Source organism: Phalangium opilio, unplaced genomic scaffold, assembly GCF_054372755.1.
Source record: "Phalangium opilio isolate 3A_F unplaced genomic scaffold, DU_Popi_V2 ptg000079l_1, whole genome shotgun sequence".
Taxonomy (NCBI): domain Eukaryota; kingdom Metazoa; phylum Arthropoda; class Arachnida; order Opiliones; family Phalangiidae; genus Phalangium; species Phalangium opilio.
The window spans coordinates 8270536-8293134 of NW_028324187.1; the positions used below are offsets into that span (position 1 = coordinate 8270536).

Genomic DNA, 22599 nt, shown 5'->3' on the forward strand with positions numbered 1-22599 from the left:
CCAAGAGACTTCGCATGACTTCAAGCGATTTCCAAGGGACTTCGCATGACTTCAAGGGATTCTCTATTGACTTCCTAAGACTTCCGAGATTTCAACCAAATTTTGCGATTTATAGAGACTTCAAAAATAATTTATGGACTTCAATCGTGATTTCAAAAATTTTGTACACCTGATTTCACAAGTGGTTTCCCCCTCGGTTGAATGGTGGTGGGTTCGTTTTATATTGGAAGCTTTTTATAGATTTAAAATGTTTTTAGTGTGATTTTATTGAGTATTATATGGGCTATTACACCGTAAAGTTTTTCCACATACCTTTGAAAGTTTGAATATCCCAATTTGTTGAGAACTGAATAAATTATGTAAAAGCTTAATTTCTCGGTCCCTATAAACAATAGCCCCAAAAATGAACTATCAATAGATATATTAAAATTAGGGCTATGATATCCTCAAGTCGTTTAATTGTATCTTTTAACAGGACAATATGAAGCCCTAAAGTTATTAATCTTGGATGTAAATTTAATCTTGTTTCAAATATAAATTAATTTCTCGGCCTCTTCAAGCAATAGCCCCAAAAATGAACTATCAACAGATATAGTACAATTAGGGCTATGATATCCTCAAATCTTTTAATTGTATCTTTTAACAATACAGAGTTATGAAGCCCTAAAGTTGTAAATTTAATTTTGTTTCAAATATGAATTTCTCGGCTTCTTCAAGCAATAGCCCCAAAAATGAACTATCAACAGATATATTACAATTAGGGCTATGATATCTTCAAATCATTTAATTGTATCTTTTAGCAATACATAATTATGAAGCCCTAAATATACCAAAGTCGATATTGGGTTTAAGGTTTAAAGATAAGTTGTTTTTGCGTTTAAAACAGAAACCATTGCCTGCTAAATTTTATATCATTATTTAAAAGTTACTTTGTATGAAATAAAGACGGATATAGACAAAGAACAATTTAACCAAGTTATAAATTTCTGAAATTCAAAAATGCATGTTATTCCCATGCCTCAGTATGAGTATAAACACTCCCTCTACAATAAAATATATATTCATTTTACACAGCCAGCCAGCTATAGTACAGGGGCGAATCTCGTTAAGGTTTCTTTCCTTTTCTTTTTCTTGAAAATTGAAAATACCTATTTAAATTTCAAATTTTACTTTCCCAAAAAAAAAAACACACCCATCCACCTACGGTTCCCTCTAAGGGGGGGGGGGTGAAACTGTATAATATATATAAATTGAGATAGAATTTAGTTGAAAGAAAAAGAGAGATATAGCCGACACAGTAAAAGAAACTAAAAGAAAATTGATTGCCATCTTAAGACATAGCCGCCTTCAAAATTCACAGGTTACTATGGTTTTTATTCGGTTTTCTAGATGTTACGTTATAACTTGGATGGATATACTTGTATTGTATACACGTGACTCTAAATTCTGGCACTAATAACCTCGGTGAGATACAATTCTCTGATTTAATAATAAAATTGTCAGGAGAAATTCCCTTGCTTATGTTAATGTAGGTCAAAATCGGAAGAAATACAGGGGGTGTTACATAAAGGGTTAATTATGGTACCGAAGTGCATTATTTTTGCTACACCCTGTATATTTTTACTAGCTAATTGAAAAGAAAGAAAACAACTAATTCATTACATAATTTAATATCGAAATTTCAGTATTTAAAGGGATAGTATTACGTATAATTTACAAGCTTATTTAGAAAAAAACTTAATTCATTACATTATTTAATATCGAAATTTCTGTATTTAAAGGGATAGTATCATGTATTTAATTTTCCATTTTAAGTCTAATATCTGTGATTTAATAATTTACCACCTTAACTTACCTATAATAAATCTTCACAATTTTAGGTATTTAGAACTATTATTATCATAATCGAAAATTAAACATACGACTATCCCTTTTTACAGTTAAATTTTTTACTTTTAAAGTTGGGGAAAATAAGAAGAAAATGCGTATAGCTACATATAGAAGCAGAATATGCGCATAAACTGAAAAATGTGAAAAATGTAACTTTTTTGACAACAGAAAGTGGTGCGATGGAAATTTGGGCAAAAAGGGGCTTAATTTTAAAATACAAAAGGGTTGAAGAAGGAGGGGGTCCGGTGGGATGGGGGGGGGAACCCCGAAAATTGGATTACAAAAAGAGTAAGCGTTAAAAATAGAAATATGGATTCTACGTCCATTTATTTTCGAATAAAGCTGACTCATTTCAAAAACAACCCCATCCTGCTGCTATACCCCTTGGACCCGAGAGCCTCTTAGCTTCCCCGCACTACGCTCTCTCTGCTCTGGAGAAGGAACGTATGGTACCCTAAAGATAACTGCCTTTTACTACAATTTTGGGGGCTAAAGGATAATGTTCATTTATGGACGTTTTTGGACTCGTAATTTATTTTTTTGCTGACCGTGGAATTGACCCTTATCAAGACATAACATTGATAAGACGGTATATGGAAAGTATTTAGCCAATTCGGTATGTTTATTGGAATAAATTGAGGCATTCTTCTGGATGGGAAGAAGTTATGCTGTAATCCAATGGACTGGATTACAGGAGAACGCCACGGACTCCCAGGGTTCTAATATGAGCTTAAAATTGAACATTGTCCTTTCTTCTCCGCTACGCTATTCTCTCAATCCCCACTTACGATAATTTCTACCACACGCGCAGCTTTTATAAAAGGTTTTGGCACAGCCAGGGTTGAAAAAAGACAGCGCAGAGAGGCGACAAATAGGAATTTTAAATAGCCAGCCATAGGGGCTAGCTGCACGATTTTCACTAAAGGTCAAACCCCTAATTTCCTCTTTTAAAAGTTATTTCGAGCCATAATTGGCCACCATTTAATGTTAATTAACTTTAAATACGTTTAAATTATAGTCATTTTCCATTGCTAGGCGTTTGGCACAGTGCTCGAAAAGTGCAATTTCGTTTTTATTTCATATGTAAATGTTTTAAAGATTTGTTAAGCCTTTGTTTTTGAATTTTTTTTTTAATTTCGCACGCGCTTTGAAAATTTGTTAAGCCTAATCTCGATTTTTTTTCCTTTAAAATATCACGCGCTTCAATGCACTTTTACATTGCCACGTGTTTTCTCAGTTAAGCCTTTTTTTAATTTGAAATTCACGCGCCCTTTAACATTGCCACGTGCTTTTGACAGTTAAGCCTTTTTTTAATTTGAAATTCGCGCGCGCTTTAACAATACCACGTGCTCTACAGTTTATCAAAAATAAAATCCCCTTTTACTGCCCTTCTTTCGCCTCAATTTACACGGTTAATTACAGAAACGTTTTTTAATAATAAATTAATGTATAATTTCACACATATCTACACTTTATAATCAGTAATCTGTAATCATTGTAGTACAGAGTTATTATCCCCTCGCTTAAGTATACTTTTGCGCTTAAATTCATTGGGATTCCACCGGCGTGGGAAAAATTGTAATTCCCTTTGAGGCTGTGAATAAGATAACAAGGGGATTCGACGACTATATAGGAGCAACACTTGCTTCGCCCCATTCCGGAAAAGGTTTTCTCTGCTCTTGGGCTTCCCCGAAAAATCATCCGTCCCTTTCCCGGCCCATTCTCACTTATCGAGGAGGACAGGGAAAGTAAAGTGGAGTGTAGGAGGCAAAGATTCTATTTCTGCCACTCCAGCACGAATTGCCCCGCTATGCTTCCCTAGTTTTGTGGTGCGAAGGGCAACCGATGGGAGTTAGGGGTTTTGGCATATAATAAAGGAGATCTTCGTGGATCTATACGAACCAATGAAGTAGTCTACTTTATCCCCCCCCCCAATACACCCCCAAACGGAGAAAGGATGTGATGCAGTTTTCTACTAAACGACACTTTTTCCCTTGTAGTATATTGCCAAATAGTATTATGTTTATAATTTATGATTTACGTTTTATTTAATTAGTTCAATTTAATTTTATATTTACAGCTAAAAGGATAACTCGAAGCACACCTCAATGTGTTAATATTTTATCTCAAAATAGTTAGGATTATTTATTATTTACTGCTAAATTTTGGGAGTTTTATCAAATATTTTGGACTACTCTAAATTTATCTGTTGTTTGATTTGTTTTGAACATTTGAATTAATTTATTTAAATGGATTTTTTTTAATTAATTTGGGGAATATATTTTTGAATTAATTGGGGATATGTCTTTTGGAATTATTTGAATTAATTTTGGTATATTTTGGACTTAATTGAACTATTTTAGACCAAATTAAACTAACTTCAAAATTTATCTAAAGACTCAAATAATATTCAAACAATTTTACTGAATAATAATAATAATAAATAAATAAATAATAGAAAAAGACCTTATTTCTTGTTACTACCATTTTGGTCCAAAACTGAAGACATTTACCCCTTCCTCTTGGCATCTAGAAACTCTAGTTCCTTCCCTCTTGAGATGTCCGGAAAGGATGACGAGAGAGGATAGTAACCAAAATCCTGGACCCTATTGTCACCCTCTGAGAGGGGGAAACTTCAACCCCCCTCTCCCTAACCCCGTTCCATACCAGCAGACCTTCATCGCGTAAAGTAGGCATACACCAATCTCAACTGTGTCCATTATACATATCCCTATTGTTTGCCACGAAAAATAAAAACAACACTTCACATAATTTACTTCTGATAGTAAGCAAGGAACAACTAGGCGCCTTTTTGATCGAATTTGCTTCTTTGAAAGAGAACTAGTAGACATATTCATCTCTGTTTGAGTATTCATTACATCCAAGCTTAATTAACTTTAAAAATGCATACAGATTTGTAAGGAGCAATGCCTTTTATGCGTTGAATTCTCGGGGTGATATTGGGGAAGCTCAAGAGGAGAGAATAGATCATATTCATCTCAGTTTAAGTACTCATTACACCCAAGCTTAATTAACTTTAAAAATGCATACACACTTGTAAAAAGCAAGGCCTTATTGGCGCTGAATTCTCGGGATGAAATTGGGGAAGCTCAAGAGCAGAAGATGCATGGGAATTATCCGATAATTGTAGCAAGGGTTAGCTCCATCTCTCTCATTCATTTCCGTCCTATTTTTTGTCTTGTTTCGCCCCCATTTGGTGGAGCGCGCCTAAATTTTTACTTACTACCCCCCCCCCTCAATTTCCCGCCTTTTATGTAATGTACTGTACTTCTTTCAATTTTGGACCAGTTGCTGATTATACAGAGTGTGTTGCAAAAAAGGCTTGTAGAATTGTACGTACTATGGAAGATTTTCGGTCCTATAATTACCCTTTTTGATACACCCTGTATACCAAACAAGAAATAATAAGTTTAATTTGGAATTTAAGACAGTTGTTTTGAAGTTTGTTATTTGAACTGTGTATATTTTTAATTTAGTTTCCAGTTGCAACAAGCATTAATTTGTTTGAGCACTGTTTTTAAAAATATTTAAAGGGCTAGTGGCATAATCAATTTAATAATTTATAGGTATTTAAAATTATCAAAACGTTATAGTATAGTCGAGATTAAAACTTATACAATCCCTTTCAATTTTTATATTTAAGTATGAACAAGTTTGAAATTTTATAAATTTCAAAGAATACTTCTAAAACCAAAACATGAAAATAGTCTAGTCTAGAATTTTTCCATAATTAATTCTTATAGAGTCATTTTTCAAATTCAGGTTGAAAAACATCCGGGTATTCGAGTTAATAATAACGAGAATAATAGCAATTTTGTTATATTATATATTTCACCCAAAATTTGTTATACTTGTTATTGTTTTGAAAGCAAAATAATTTTCTTCACAATGGATTCCGATTACGAAACTTATATGAAGTGAAGAAGGTTTCAACTGGTCACGTTTGCCCCAATTATGCCACGCCTGCTGGAGTGTTTTTACTAAGTTGAAACGCGATTTTACTTTCTTACCATAACGTGAAGAAATTTGCCTTTTAACGGAAAGGGGAAGATAATGGCGGGAATTATTGTTGCGTTCAGTGGGGCTCACCATACTAACCGAGTTTAGGGAACCGATCCGCTTGCTAACTCCTCCTGAACGCCTCGGCATAAGTATCTAAAAATTATGACTATATTCTGCACCTCGCTTAAATTTACTTACAATCTTGCACTTTGAAACTTACGTAATTATTTATTAATATTTGTTGTTATTTACTTTCGTAAATAACCATGTTCTTATTTAGTGTCAAAACTTTGCTAACTAGTTATAAAACAAACAAGAAAATATACCTAAGTAAACAACGCAATTTTATGATCCCCTAGACAAATTTGAATTTAGGCTAAACAATTTATTTTTGAAAGTAGGCCTAGATCTGTTTCATTCTAGAAGATTAAGTTCTCGTGATTTATGAGCTTTGACCGCTCGAGGCGCATCTACTACGCCCCCTAGAGTCAAACATCCTCATATTATTATAATCATAAGAATAAGAATACATAAAAATAATAATAACAGGAGAAAAAAAAGATATACACCCAGTTCCGGGTCGGTTTCCAGGTTTTTTTAAGACTTGGCTACAATTTTATTATTATTTTTTTCTATTGCATATGCAGAAAGGTGTATTTTTAATTCTAAGGTATCAAGCTAGCGATTGTAGTATCAATTTTGAAGGGATAATAGACCTAAATAGACATTTATTTATGAAAACATTTTGCTTCAATTGAAACCCAATCTTTGTTACCTCTAAACAAGGAGTCAAGGACCAGTATTTTTTATTTTAGACTTTCTTTAAGTCGTTGAAACAATTGAACAAATATTATGCCTACTTCTTTTAGTAGATCTTAAAATAAAATAGAGCAACTATAGTGTAAGAAGATAGAAGACCCAGTACAGTTGCTATATAGTTGTTATCAAGCTGGGTTTAACCATAATCATACAGTTTTTCTATTAAAATTGAGGTACTTCTAAGCTTGGGAAAGTGGTTTTTGAAGTCTTGGAGAGTTTGTCACCTAGTTATAGTAAGTCGAGTCACGTCAAAATGGCTTCTTCTATTTTTTTTTTGTCCTTTAATCCGGTAGAGGGCGTGTGACATTTGACAGAAATTGACCGTTTTCGGGGGCGATAAAAATATATATATATATATATTTGTAGGCTTTATATTTTCAAGATGAAATTGTAGCCAAGATTATGCTATGAAAGTATTGTCGTACGGTTTAACTTAAGTATTAATTCAGCCTCGAAAAACAAAATGCTGCCTCTAATGCCTGAATTTCAAACTATATTTTTGAAGATGCGATGTATAGAATTGCGGTTTAGCTTATAAGCTTAAGTCGACGGGTCGGATACTTGTCATTTTTTAGACGCTCTCTGTCCAATCATATCTTGAAAAATACTGTTTATTGTAAAATTTGGGGTTTAAGAAAAATATCGCGTTCCGACCCCTTATATTTAATGCCATCTTAGTGGTCCATGGATTTGTCAACTAAAGTAAAGCTTAGCTCAATTTATTTATTATTTTTTTCTTTTTAAAAATTAAATACGGTTTTCGATGGAGAATTAGGCGAATTTTAGACCACTTTGTCATATTATTTATTATAAAATAAACATTTGAAAAGGTCTATTATTTTTATTGGGTATTAAGCTTCTTAAGCCTGATATGTTTTGACAATATTTAGTTTTTGTGCCAAAGCTTCAATTGTTTGTTTTGAAGAATGACAGTAATAGTGTAGTTTATCGCCTAAAAGACTATAGCTATTATTCCCACATATTTTGACTAGCTCCTCCCACAAAATCCTCCTAGATACGTTGAGTGAAAATGAGTACACAATAATTCCAATTACCTGGATGTATCCCTTACAAAAATATAGAAAAAAAACTCCCAAAAATTACTGATGATTCTTCTTGGGGGCCCAGTTAAGCATGCAGTAATTATTGCACAAGGTCCAACAAAGAAAGAACTCCTGCATGGCCTAGTTGGGCTCATTTATTAAAGGGTTTCTTTTAAAGGGCACGCCATGCCATCAAAGTGTGCAATTAAGGGTGCTAGGACTCAATGGGTCGAAAATGTATTATTATTATTTTTTTAATCTAGGCGGCCCTATATTATGGTATGGGTGATTAGCTCGCCACAAAACCGCGAAACGACCCACCATCCAACAATTTCTAATAACTTTTAATTGACGCTCCCTAATAGGGCTTCCCCCTCCTCTAATTTACTACTATAGGGTTATTTTTACCAAGCAAAGGGTTGATGTAATGCCAAAATACAGGTGAACATTCCAAAAAGGGTTATTATTTGACTTGGACTGTTCTATGGGTAATCAGTTTTGAGTCTAATGTAACTTTACCAATTAAGAATAACATAATTTATCAAATGTAAAAAGTAACTATGTTATGTTGTATTACAGGATTCAAAAATAAACACCCAATTCAATTCAAAATATTCTATGCTTCTGTGACATTTTTGTCACCACAAAAGGCACGTCCGTTTTTCAGATCCAGTGCCATAGGGAAACAGCAAAAGGGGCGGGGCTTCAGATCGCCCCCTCCTATATACAGCTACATGGTGGAGGATTTTATGAAGTAGAAGGCTAGTGGGGGAGTAAAGATGATTGGTTAAGCGGAGATCTGACGATTCGTAGGAGGGGTTTATCGCTTACTGCCATTTCCCTATTGTACTTCGCTCCTACCACCCTGTATGATGATATCAATTACAAATAGATATAATGGAGAGTAAGGCTGTAGACGACGTGTTTACCATTACTGCGAAGTGACTTATTATTTGCTTATGATAGCAGTTTTATCTTCCATTTAAGCCGAGGAAAGGAACCGCAATAAAAAATGGTAGAAAAAAACGTTGCATCATTTGGCTGGGATGAATTGGGGCAATTTCATTTATAATAAAGGTATTGCTGGGTATCCTACGCATCTGCCTGCTTCAAAAGAATATTGGATGGGAGAAATTGGGGAGAAGGATCCCACTTAACATTGCTATGTAAAAGAAAGAAAAAAAACTTGCTAAAAAAGAAAAAAGGTAGTTCATTGTGGGTGTGACTCCTTAAAGAAAAGAAAGCACAAGCGCTAGGAAAAAAAAAAAATTTATCCAGAAATATGTAACAAGAAAAACTATCCTCCTGGTATCCTTCAGAGATACTTGAAAGATGGTTAAAGTTGTGTCTTATCTACTATTTTCCATAACAACTTTTTTTCAGCGTTATAAACGTCCCGTGCTTTTGACTTGCGTTATAATGCTGCTATTATTATATAACTATATTAGACCGAACCGAAATTTGGTTTTTTAACTATATAACCAAGCTGGGGTCCGCCAGCCCCCTAAGCTAAGGTCGTTCCCGTTTTCGGCTTTATAAACGTGCACGTGCTTTCCCAGACTTACGTTAAAAAGCTGATGTTATTATATGGCTATATTAGACAGAGCCAAAATTTTGTTTTTAACTCTTGACCCAAGCTGGGGTCCGCGGGCCCCCTAAGCTAAGGCTGTTCCCGTTTTCGGCTTTATAAACATCCACGTGCTTTGACTTACGTTATAAATCTGCTGTTATTATATAACTATATTGGACAGAGCCAAAATTTTCTTTTTAACTCTTGACCCAACCTTGGGTTCGCGAGCCCCCTAAGCTAAGGCTGTTCCCATTTCTACCGTCTTTTTATATTAATGTCGAATCGCGCGTTAGAATAAGCTAGGCCATTTCCAAACCACATACATCAAGTAACAATGATGATAAATTCGTTATTTCTTTACCGAGGCGGATGAGCTAGAGTATAGAGGCGACCTCCTCCCTATAAACTCGAGTGGGGAATTAAAAAACTTCTTCTTTCTAAAGAAGGATGTTGTAAAGATGGGTAAGTACTTGAAGTGTCAAGTACCGCTCTAAGAACCACAGCCAATAGAGTAGGAGAGGAAGAAAAAAGGTGGTTTTCTTTTTTATTTTCATAGGACAAGTTCTAAAGAAGTCTGTGATTTAGATAAGGTGTAATAAAAATTATACTTAAATTGGACGACATGTCCCGTAACCATGGGGCTTTTCTAGAGAGTTAAATAATTTCTTTGCGGGATTAGGCCTACAGTTTAAGAAACTTTTGTTTTAGCTTATCTAACTTACTTATCTCTATACTTAAAATCTTTGAATTTTGGCGCGAGAAAAGTGGTAGCACGTGCTTTTGAAGTTTGGCGCAAGAAAAGTGATAGCACTTTTTTTTGAATTTTGGCGCGAGAAAAGTGATAGCACGTGTTTTTGAATTTTGGCGCGAGAAAGGTTATAGCACGTGTTTTTGAATTTTGACGCGAGAAAAGTAACTGCACGTGCTTTTGAATTCTCATTTACAAAATTAGGCTTAACAACCTTTTGGGGTTCAAGCCACACGTTAAAGTACACGTTAACGTCCGAGAACATTGTTAACAATGACAATCCTTGTCGAATTTTGCAAGGATATATTGTTTTTTTTACTGTAATGACCACTATGTGAAATAGAGTGTAAATAATTTGTAGTAAACCTCTTGGAGGTCAAGAAACCTTGGTCCAATACTAAGAAAAAGTCTAAAAACGAACATCAGGCAGATGTCGAAGATTTATTTTTTTCGGTGTTGTTTGACCCTCTCAGCTGCTGTGGCTCGCGTCTCAAGACCGACCGAAGTCTCCGAGTTGATGGAAAAATAAATCTTGAAATACCCTGAACGACACGTTAACATTGTTACAGCTTTTACTGTACCGGTATTGAATTTTGTTTTCCTGTATTTTTTATCTTTAGACTGGTGCAAGTTAACCTGTCGATAATTGGGAACAACAAAGGTTGGAGTCAACGATAAACGACAAAAGAACCTAAAAGCGTTGATGGCACCAAATATGGGATGTCGTTAACCCAACTAGGTGTTGTCAAGTAAGCTTGTCTTTCTTTTACTTCTATATATCTAGCGGTGCAATTTAAAGGGCAAATCTAATGAATATAAATATCACTTACCACGCATACCCGAAGAAATTTATTAAGTTTAATTAACTAGTTAATTATAACTATAACATTAACTTATCTGAATATCTTATTACGATCTAATATAACGCATTCTTCACCAAAGTATTTATGATTTTAATGAGATTTGTCCTTTAAAATTGGGTAAGCAGATGGTGCATTGCCGGGCTAGCTGTCCAGACCTCAGCGAGCGACTCGGCGTCCTTGCCCGACCCTCTCTTGTTATTTTCTCTACACAGGGAATGTTGGGTTCGTACCAGTTGCAGTTGTCTTTGGGTGTTTAGTTTTCTCCAAGGGCGATTTTTATAATGCGAGTTACAGAAATGGTATTGAATATTGTAACTGGGTTGAAGTGATGCAGATGGGGAAGCCAAATATAGGCAAAAGACAGACGGAAGAGGTCTGTTTTGATGGCGGTAGTTGTGTGGTGGTGATATTGAATCTTTAAAGGTACTTCCGTTTTTAGCCTTGTTCAAGTTGGATTGCTGGAAATATTACCGTTAATGTTTCCGTATCATACCCGTTAATATTTTGCCTACGCAGTGTCACGTGATTGGTGAATACCATGTTTATTAGGCAGAACATACTTCCACACTGCAGGGGAGGTTACAAAAAGGGTGAATGGGTTCTATTGAAAATCAATTTTGAAATTTCGCCACAACACAAGGGACATAGTTATGATTGTAGTGTTTTACGGATAACCCCTTAAATTTTAATTAAGAAATTGAAAGAACGTGTTAATTTTATTAAGGGGTCATCCCTAAAACACTCCAATCATACCTTGTTTGTGTCTTAGAAGTATAGAACATTTTCGACACAAAATGGACTGTCCATAGAACAGTACAAAACCATTTTGGAGCTCAAGAGTGGTAAAAACATTATTGAGTTCGACATCTTGTTGCTTTTCTTTAGTCTTTCTTTCGGGGGTCGCATAAATTTCTCCCCACGATCCTACGTTATACCTCATGACCTTGGCAAGGTTGAACCCAACAAGGGTAGGCCAGGCCAGGATGATATTTAGGGCTTCTCTAGATCTCCCCTCTCAGAGGGAGAGAGCTATAGTTGGGGAGTCTCACTTGACATCTGTTAACTTAATTCAGCAAGAGTCGAGTCGGGTTGAGCCAAGCCCGGGTCGTATTCTCGGGTCAAAGGGTTTTAACCCTTGGTCACACGAGGGTTGGGTTGGTTTTATCGTAATTAGGTGGCTTCCTAGACCGTACCTAATCGGATTCTAGATACCGGAGGCGGAAGGATTTTCCGTTACCTCTCTCTCTCTCTCTTTCACGTCCTTACGTTCTGCATCTTATTAACTAAGTTTTCTACCTTTATCGTCTTGGGATATTGGGCAGTACTGTCAGTACACGTGTCTAACTTCCTGGAGGATCCTGGGTTCGATCCCGGACTGTGGCACCGGGTGAAAATCTGGGAACAAATCCTTCTGCGTAGAGTTTGCAAGTTCTCTCCCCGCTCGTTAAAAGGAGTTTTCCTCCGCGGTCTAACCCGGTTTCTCCTTTCCATCAAAACTTGCAGAGGTTAACGGTAATAGTTAGTATAGGGCGCTGTAGGTTAGCTGTGGCATAGGGGCTAGCCACCACCCCTCTATGCATTATAAAGGGACCCACCTGTAAACAAGCCACAGGCTTAGTGTGGATATCCCTTCGTAGACCAAGCTTAGATTATTAACTTTAAGCCTAGGCCTAATAGTTATTTATACCAAATTCGAAGTTATACAGTATAGTTGTTGAAATTCGATTAGATGTTATGGTCTGTAATTATAAGTTGAGTTTCAAAGCTCACAGACGCGTGAAGTAGATATTGGGTTTTGCGGTATTGGTAACGAGGGGATAATCGCTATAATTCTCTGAGTGTTATGTCTCTCTCAATTCAAAGTAAGGTGATTAGCCCCTTGTTTAGAACTTAAAACTATACAGTTGTACTATTTTGAAACGCGAAATTAATGTTTATTTGTTGATAAAAGTTTAGAAAAATATATTAGTATATAAAAAAGGGTTTAAAATTATTATTTTATAAAAATAATTCATTTTCAATTAGGGCTAGGTCTGACCCATTTTTTGGGGTTGCGATTGGTATGGGATTGAAGTTACTGACTTCCTTGACTTCTTCATCAGGAAATCAGAAACAATGAAAATATCGGTTTGTCATCTAAGTTTAAGTTCAAAGTTTGACATATTACTTAATCGCCTTACATTGCCGGAAGTAGCTCGATCAAAATCATCTTACCTTCCTTCACCCTAAGTACTTAAGTTAAACAAGAGATTAATTTTTATAAACTACCTGTTACGTTTCTACTTTAAAATTGATTCTTAAAAAAAATTCATTCTAGGCCTAAATCGGAAAAAGATGAGAGGCATTGAGTAACCAATCTCTATGAAAATCAAACACAAAGTAAGTTTCTTTTCCTTGAAAGGAAGTTGTTTATCTATACATCTGTCCGACCACTACCACTGCTTTTTTTATTGCAAGCTTCAATCTTATACGTTGAACAGGCAGGCCATAGCTTAGCTATCCCTCGCCGCCTGAAATGAATTCAAATATTTACCAGTCCAAGCAAGTTCTTCTTTTTCGCACTTGGCCCCTGTTTAAACGAAGGGCTACTACCTACTACCCGCTTTCTCCAATATTATCAAGAACTAATCTTCTTCTTTTTGAGGGAATCTTCTTGGGAAGTTCTTTTATTATCGCGCGATTCCCCCCGATCTTTTGATATGTTTACTTTCTTGCTCAAATGTTAGCAACGGAAGCCTTGGTTCGCTCGCTTCGTCTGCACGAGTGAGGAAAAATGCGCGAACATCGTGAAATCTTATTACAAATACATTTTTAGTTAGTAGTAGTTGTAGTAGTAGATGTGTAAGGTTCAGAGTTCAAATACAGGGGGGATTATTTTTCATGCTGGCTGAGGCTCTTGGTAGTACTGTAAATGAGGAGGCAGTAGCCGGGTTACCACACACTGGTCAGGGAATTTTTAAATTAGGGGTCAAAAGGTCAGGCAATTTGATTTAAGTTTGAAAACATACTACGTAAATTTTAGTAGTAGTAGATGTGTAAGGTTCAGAGTTCAAATACAGAGGAGATTTATTTTAGATGCTGGCGTGGCTCTGGGTAGTATTATAAATGAGAGCCGGGTTACCACACTGGTCAGGGAATCTTTAAATTAGGGGTCAAAAGGTCAGGTAATTTGATTTAAGTTGGAAAACATCCTACGTAAATTTTAGTAGTAGTAGTAGTAGTAGTAGTAGTAGATGTGTAAGGTTCAAAGTTCAAATACAGAGGGGGTTTATTTTAGATGCTGGCTCTGGGTAGGATTATAAATGAGAGCCGGGTTACCACACTGGTCAGGGAATCTTTAAATTAGGGGTCAAAAGGTCAGGCAATTTGATTTAAGTTTGAAAACATCCTACTTAAATTGTAACGCTGGATGGTTAATTTAAGAGTCTACTTGTTTATAAACAATGAATTCTAAAATATATCATCTCATTTCCCCTGATAGTAGGAAACCGCTATATATATTATAATGTGGAAAATACTACAACATTAGTCTATATATAGCTAGGCTAAGAACACCTAGGTATTGTAGTCATAATTTTTTTTTTGGCAGTATAATATTATCGGCGCGTAAATAATGCTGTCTTTTTTAGACATAAATGATAAGAATGCACCGTATATACGAAAGTGAAAACGGAACATATATTTATTATATTCTAGGCATAGAAGATACAGTGTGGTTTAGTTATTCGAGGGAATTGCGTAAGAATGTACACTGTTCAATGTAACAACTTCAAAATAAGTCCTACGAAGCTTTGAATAACTAACCCAACCCTTACTATAATGCTGAAAGGTTTTTTATGTACACGGTGAAGTAATATAGTTCAGGAACAAATATGGTGACACAAAATGTCAAAGAATACCAAAAGATGGGATACAATATATTTTTATGAATATTTTTCATAATATTTTGCCCTTAGGCGATGTGTTAGGTCATCTTAAAAACCGAGTCGCATGCCTTTATATATATATATACATAAGTTTATAAGATATGTTCCTTCCATAAGTATGACACTACCTATACTTAATTCGTAATGCTACTGAGAGACTTACAGCTCGAGATAACTAGTTCGAGAACGACAAGCGAGAGAATTGAAGTCCTACACTCGGTGGTTAATTTTGCATGCACGACCAAGTTCCATCTAGGTCCTATTAAGTCTGCAGTACTAAGCCTTTGACAGCGCCCCAGTCACCAGGCGTATGTCGCTTTACCACGAATCTATGACCTACCTCACTCACTTCACGACAAGCTCCAGTTTGTAAGTAACTAGTGACAAACTTGTGGAACATATCTTATGAACTTATGATATACTTTCGAATAACAAATACATAACCATCTCTAGCTGAGTTTCCAAAAATTATTTATATTGAAATTTAATTTAAAATGAAAGAGGAGAAAAATAACTTTGTACTTTTGGATTTTCTTTCTTTTCTTTCTTTCGAGTTTTAGTAAAACTATCACGAAATGTTTCTGTTTCTGCTTCTTTTTGATATAAAAGAAATAAAAATGTACTCCTACTTTGCTCAGAAAAATCGAGACCAAAAAACATTGGCGATAAATTCAATCCAAAGTTTGTTTCTATCAGCTGATTTTCAAACCATACGAATACAAATTCAATGAAAAATAAGAGAAATGTAGGCCTATAGGAACTCTCTTTCGTATACGGTTTGGATGGTGTAAGAAACACAAAAACTCTAGGCCTAGTTTTCAAATAGCGAAAACTAATAACAACCTGGATGGATGGATAACGAATCGAAAGTTATTTTGTTTTTTTTGGTGAAAATTTGAAGACGTGAAATAAATAAATGCGATCTAGGCTATATTGAGTTAACTTTTGATTGGAGAAATACTACGTCCCTATTCTAGCAAAGGCAAATTTAAATTATATATATTTTTTAGAAAGTGAGCTAGGCCTTGGGAAGATTCATGAAAAACCTTTAATTTTAGTGTATTCCCCATGCAGTATGCCTATGGTGTTTGTGAAAATTCAACCTACACCGTGACCCAACTCAGCTTCTAGTTCTGGATTTATTTCTCATTCACTACTAGCTTCTTTGACTAAAGAACAATTAGTGATTACTATAAATTATTATTTTAACCAGTCCTCTAATTCCCACGCTTATCTTAATTATCCTTGTTTTAATCAATTATATAAATATTTCCACTCCAAACGTCTACGGGAATTATTATTAAACACGCAATTTTGGGGACATCACACCATCATTTTATAATTATAAAATACAAGAATTTTATTAAAGAATGAATTAATACGTGGTCATTTAACCAAGGTATACTTAAACGTCCAATATTCCCATTATAAAACACGTTAACCAAAACAAAACACTAAATTAGTTATAAACTCTAGACCCCAAAATCATTCTTACAGATAAGACGTAATGAGAGTTTAAGTTAAGTATCCCTTTTGGTGAGGGAAGGATTATGACAAACGAGCTATGGCCTCCATCCATAACGCTATGACAGTCGTAATATACAATACTGTTTAATGTACGGCGTAATAACACGATACATAAAAGCCGGTATAAGGAAAAATAGTTCGCGTACGAAATTCCCTAGGTCGAAGGCAAAATTTTAATTTAATCATATCTGACATAATGATGAAACGAAATCTCCAATTAAAGCTCGGCCGACCAGAGACCAATAAATTATAATGGATTCAATCATTTTTGGGCCCCGCATCTTCCATCCCTTGAGAGAGAGAGTAAAGGGGTAAATTTATACTTGATGCTCAAACCTAATTATGGCTTTAATTAACCAATTATGTAGGACAAATTTTAATTCATTTGAACATACTTATTAACTTATTAGAATGGAAACTGATTCAAATATAGACGTGTACCTACGTGGTTTTAAAAGGACTTTATAATATAATGTTAATTTTGCTCAGATTTAAACGTGAATTCATTTTATGTTATCAAAGATGAATAGAAATAATTGAAAGTAAAAGTTCAGCGTTGCCTATCTGATCTGAGCCAATGAAAAACGTGTTTACTACCCCCCTTGTGGTACATGTTAAGCGTAAATATTAAATAAATAAACAAACTGAATTTAAAACCAGTTTAAACCTTTCTATCCCCTTGTTTATTTATATATTACCCTGCATGCATTGAGGCTTTAAATTTTGTAAATATTTGTAAAAGTTAATAATACTCAAAGTATAAATGCACTCCAAGCTAAAGGGATCGTAGCACATTAATATCTTAATATAAATATTAAACAAACAAATCATATTGTTAATTGTTTGTTATCAAACCATAACTTAAGGTACTATCCCTTTTAATGAATGTTGTTATGTTAATTACTTCAAGTTTAATTTACTTCCTGTTATATTTAGGCAATAGATCTTTTAGAGAAGAGCGGAAGTTAGTTTTCCCCATGGTCTGTAAATAATTAAAGTTTTAGCAAGTTTATTTCGGAATTAAACATGATTAGAGAGGAACCCGACCGGGGTGACCTTAATACTAAAGTTTCTGAAACTGGGGGGTTTTGGGTTTTGGTTTGCAGGCTTTTAATATAGTACCTAGTAGTAGCGCATAATTTTGATATCGACTCAATATCAATAAATATTTCAAACTCCCATTATAACGCAAAATTGAAGAGACCTCCATGGAAAAGTTACCTTTTCATTTAAATTATTAATTACAGTTGAAACTCACTAATGGCTTCGGATTATATACTATAGTATACACTGATAGTTTTATTATATATTAATATAAATTATTATATATATGTGTGAAAAGGCTGAGATGTAGTGCAGCTTACTTACAGGGTGTCATATATCCCATGTTATTTCTATGGCCCCTGTAAAGGTGTTTAATTTACGATACACCAATGCTCGCGGTGAAACTACCTACCCATCAGTGGCAAATTAATTAGTTTTTATGGTTCAACTATACCATCTAATAACTGTTTATGACCTTTGATTCTTCTACTACCAGATTTGATTTTTTTTTATTGGGCTTAAAGCCCCTGAGAGCTTCACTTCTGAGAAGAACTTGTATGTTTGATAAAACATACACATATATTGATTCGCGATTATCCAATATTTTGCGCTTACCTAAGTAATATTATTCTAAACTAAGTTACTAATATTCCCTTTGTCAAATAGGGACGATTATTATATTATTGCAGCCTCATTATCAATAGGTATCCTTTTGAACTATTCATTGACCAACCTTCCTTCTAAAGATATAACTTAGTAATTCAACAATTATTACCCTAACCAATCCTTTCTATCAACGTCTTTCTTAGTAACTTACAATGAATATTATTAACGTAGGATTATTTCCATAGAAAACGCTTTCGAGATTTTGGATGGATAAAAGCTAAAAGCAAAAATAAAAATTGATTTCGGTTTTTCTTACTTTTTATTTTTGCTTTTATATTTTAGGGGTACTGTATTTTTAGAATGCAGAGACAAGCTTTATTCTTACCCCCCCCCTTCCTTAGTGGCCCTCATAAATATTAAAAACCCCGTGTACCCTTACTGACCTCTAATAATATTTTCAAATTTAAATATTTACATTTCATACCAGACATAAATCAATTTTATCAGAAAAATGATCTAGACAAAAATAAAATTACGCATAATTTATTAGATATAATAATAATGAAATCTACTATATAGATCTATGCATAAACGTGATGTACAGTACAATACAAAAAAATGTGTTCACTGAATTTCACCATACATATGGTGACCTTTAAACTCAAATATATCGGGTCGTATATCGAATTTTTGGAAACGGACTATTTCACGATTTAGTCCATTTAATTGCCTTTAATTAAAAAAAATAATTAACAAAATCGATCAAGTCATCGCTGAAATGTAACGATTATTGTACTAACCCTAAATTATCACCTTTCAAATTTTAAATATATAAAAACCAATATTAGATTTATTTTCCTCAATTATAAAATTAAAAAAAATGAATTATAATTAAATTTGCATAATTATACTGTATATATATGCTTAATTGTTAACCTCAAAAATAATCAACCCTTTTTAAGAAGTACAGTACAATTAAGTGATTTGAAATTAGTTAGGGTAATACTTAAAAGAAAAAAAGAGGATATTTGCAAATGTAGCAGCCTAGGCTACAATTATGATAAATTATTAATGCTGCATGGTAGGTAAAATACTCTATTAAAATATCATGGGAACAAATTAACCCAATCCCCACAGCAGGTTCCATTTCCAAGACATAACGGGGATTAGATAGCTTTTTCCCATAACAAATCTTTCATTAATAAATATACTAAAAAGATGTATCTTAATTGCCCTTGCATTAATGTTCTTCTAAAGCATGCACGTCTCTGGGGAAAACAGGTTTGCCAATGGAGAGAGAGAGAGAGAGAGAGAGAGAGAGAGAGAGAGAGAGAGAGAGAGAGAGAGAGAGAGAGAGAGAGAGAGAGAGAGAGAGAGTGGTGCACTTGATGTTTGGTGCTCCGGGTCTTTTACAATCGCGACGGGGTGTTTAGGGGCGCCATAGAACTGAAGAACTGACTGTGTTTTTGGAGGTATATAGAAAGGTTCACACGCTAAAAACGCGTTAGTGTCAAGAGTTTAAAGAACTCTGCAAGCCTGGCCTGGGTTTAAAAACCATTTTAAACGCCCGCGCTCAAAAAAGCAAAGCAAATCTAGGAGAATCTCGCCACGAATTTGACCGTAAAAAGATTGTAACTCTGATCGTGAAATTTTGGGATGACTTATGTGAAATGAAGAATTTTTCTTAATATTCTTAATATTTTCTTAAGGTTTTTTTCCTTAATTTTCTCCATGACAATTTAACATCTCTGTATTACCATACTTTCCTCTAATTTTTCCCAAAACTATTCCCTAGCTTTTCACAACATTTCCCTAATTTTTCCCACAACTTTTCCCTAATTTTTCTCACAACATTTCCCTAATTTTTCTCACAACTTTTTCCTAATTTTTCTCACAACTTTTCCCTAATTTTTCTCACAACTTTTCCCTAATTTTTCTCACAACTTTTCCCTAATTTTTCCCACAACTTTTCCCTAATTTTTCCCACAACTTCTCCCTAATTTTTCTCACAACTTCGCCCTAATTTTTCTCACAACTTTTCCCTAGTTTTTCTCACAACTTCTCCCTAATTTTTCTCACAACTTCTCCCTAATTTTTCTCACAACTTCTCCCTAATTTTTCTCACAACTTCTCCCTAATTTTTCTCACAACTTCTCCCTAATTTTTCTCACAACTTCTCCCTAATTTTTCTCACAACTTCTCCCTAATTTTTCCCACAAAATTTCACTAATTTTTCTCACAAATTGAACCTCGCGGCCGAATAAAACTTCCCAAAACCTCAAAACCAACATTTCTCAAATCTCCTCTCAATTTTAACCTGATTGGAAACATTTTCCTCCAACCAATATTAGAATAAACTTTCCCAAAACCAAAGACCTGACAACCGAACCAACATTTTCCCAAATATTTATGAGTTTCCCTAAAATTGTTACTTAAAAATTTTTAAAAAAAAAAGAAGTTTAATTTTATCAAATTACGACATTTTTACTTTGAAAATCACTTTAAATTCACTTACTCAAGTCAGATATAAAGAAAGAAAAAATGGGTGGCAACTTTGTTATTCTACACAGAATAACCCCAAAATATGACGCGATATTTCTCAAAAAAATATATGTTTTTTTAAAAATCTTGAAACTGGGATCTGCCCTTCCTGTTTAGTTTATAACTAATATACAAAATAGGGAAAGCTACGGCGGACGAAGACGCAATGCTAAAAATGACAGGAATGAAGTAGTACAACTAATCACGAGTATTTATATATATAAACAGAAGTGAATTAACCCAAAGTTATTTGTCAGAAAAACTTTTTTATCGCATTTACAAACGGAACCATAGCAGGCCAGGGCCAGCTTTATAAATTGAAATTTTACTATGAAAACGTGTAAGAGAACTTCAATTTAATATATTTCTGGTCAAGGGTAGTCGCTATTATCTAAATTCGTCACAGAATTAGGAGGAATCCAGTCACGATTGCTTCAAAAAAACTTTGAAACTTGAGACGCGCCCTACATTGTTACGTCAAGCTAATATTGCACCGGACATCAAAAGGGACCTCTCTCTCACTGCATTATATAACATCGCCCTGGCTACAGAAAAAATCAACCCAAACTCCCTACGCAATTACTATCAAGGGCAAATAGAGATGACAGAGAGTGTAGGCGACGTGTGGTTAACGTCTCTGCGCTAGGCCTAACGGATAAAAATATTACCATAGTCGTAGGCAAGAAGGGATATTTAGTTTACTAGGGAGAAGATTTAAATTCGCCGCATTTCTAACTTTATCTCCCTCCCAAGTCTTACCTCTGTTCTGGTAGCCATATTGGGTGGTCTCAGCTTCAATCATTCGTGCTTTAAACCCACCAATATGGCAGCGTAAATTATGTCACAAGACTCAGCTCCTCCTCCAACTGAGAGCTCTCTCTACTGGGAATACACTACTAAAAGCTTAGTTCATGAACTTCCCAAGTGTACCTTCTAGGTCACTTTCCGTTATACTTCTATTTGCTTTTGGTATCATTAGACATTAGCACCTTTGAAGGAATGTGTATGCTTGGAGAAGAGATAAAATTCTTTTCTAGAGAAGTTTTTTTTTTTTTGCTATTAGGTAAAAATCGTTACCACCCTATCATCAAAACAGTTGAGGGGGTTACCAGGGTACATACACGGTGTACATTATCCCGCCATTTTTTAGCACCGCCTATGAGTTTTATTACAGACAAAATATGTCAGTTGAAGAATTCAAGGCTTTTTTGTGAATAGTTTTTTAATTTTAGGTATTTTTTTATAGATACAGGGGGTATTTAGTTTGCCCATCCATGTCAGGGTTTACTGATAAAATGGTTAGGTAACTCCCAATTCTAATCACTGTTTTAGGGACTTTGAAACTGGTAATATTACTAATTTATGAGTTTAAAGTATAATGAATATATGGGGATTTATTATAAATATTGTTCCATTTTGAAACGTGAGCAAAATTCATAAAAATTCTTGAGATATTATCATAGATATTACAACTACATTTACCTACATGCATTTGCACTTAAATTTTTTTCAAAACACGAAACGGAACAACTTAATTTACATATATTTACTAGGTTTTTAACTAGAATATAATTCTTTTAGTAATTTAAGCAAATTCCCTGGGCTTTATTTAAGACGGGGGTAAAATAATCACATTAGAGATGAGCCCATTATCGTAAAATTTCCATTCTCTTACTAAAAGATAAGGCGCAAGGAGATAATCCCCCCCCCCTATACTACATATCATTCGAATAAACTAATGCTAATATCCATTAATTACAACCTTAATTCTAAAAGAGAAAGAAGTAAGAAAGAAAGGTTTTTTATTTGAGCTTACCTTCGTAGAATTCTTCTTCGGAAAAGGCTTGTAATCCTCCGCCAACTGCAATAAGAAAAGAAAGAAAAAAATATTTAAAAATGAAGTTACATGTAGTTTACTTCTTTTTTTTAAAGAAAAAGTCTCCTCTATTCGAGACTAAGGGTCACGTGGTAGGTTACTTCGGAGGTTAGGTCTCCTCTA

General features: G+C 34.5%; 2 protein-coding genes across 8 annotated transcripts in view; one reads left to right on the plus strand and one right to left on the minus strand.

Moving 5' to 3' along the window:
• LOC149654691 (uncharacterized) overlaps positions 1-22599 on the minus strand; it is a 226509-nt gene that overhangs the window by 35717 nt on the left and 168193 nt on the right. For all 7 annotated transcript variants that reach the window (XM_089846269.1, XM_089846266.1, XM_089846267.1 and 4 more), the window contains one exon: positions 22417-22461. In XM_089846269.1, coding sequence (XP_089702395.1) covers positions 22417-22461 — 45 coding nt within the window. The remainder of the gene's footprint in view (positions 1-22416; positions 22462-22599) is intronic.
• The window catches only part of LOC149654692 (E3 ubiquitin-protein ligase UHRF2-like), a 65010-nt gene that overhangs the window by 33855 nt on the left and 8556 nt on the right, over positions 1-22599 (plus strand). Inside the window, exon 2 of the mRNA XM_089846293.1 lies at positions 10714-10842. The gene's annotated coding sequence lies outside the window, so the exon portion shown is untranslated. The remainder of the gene's footprint in view (positions 1-10713; positions 10843-22599) is intronic.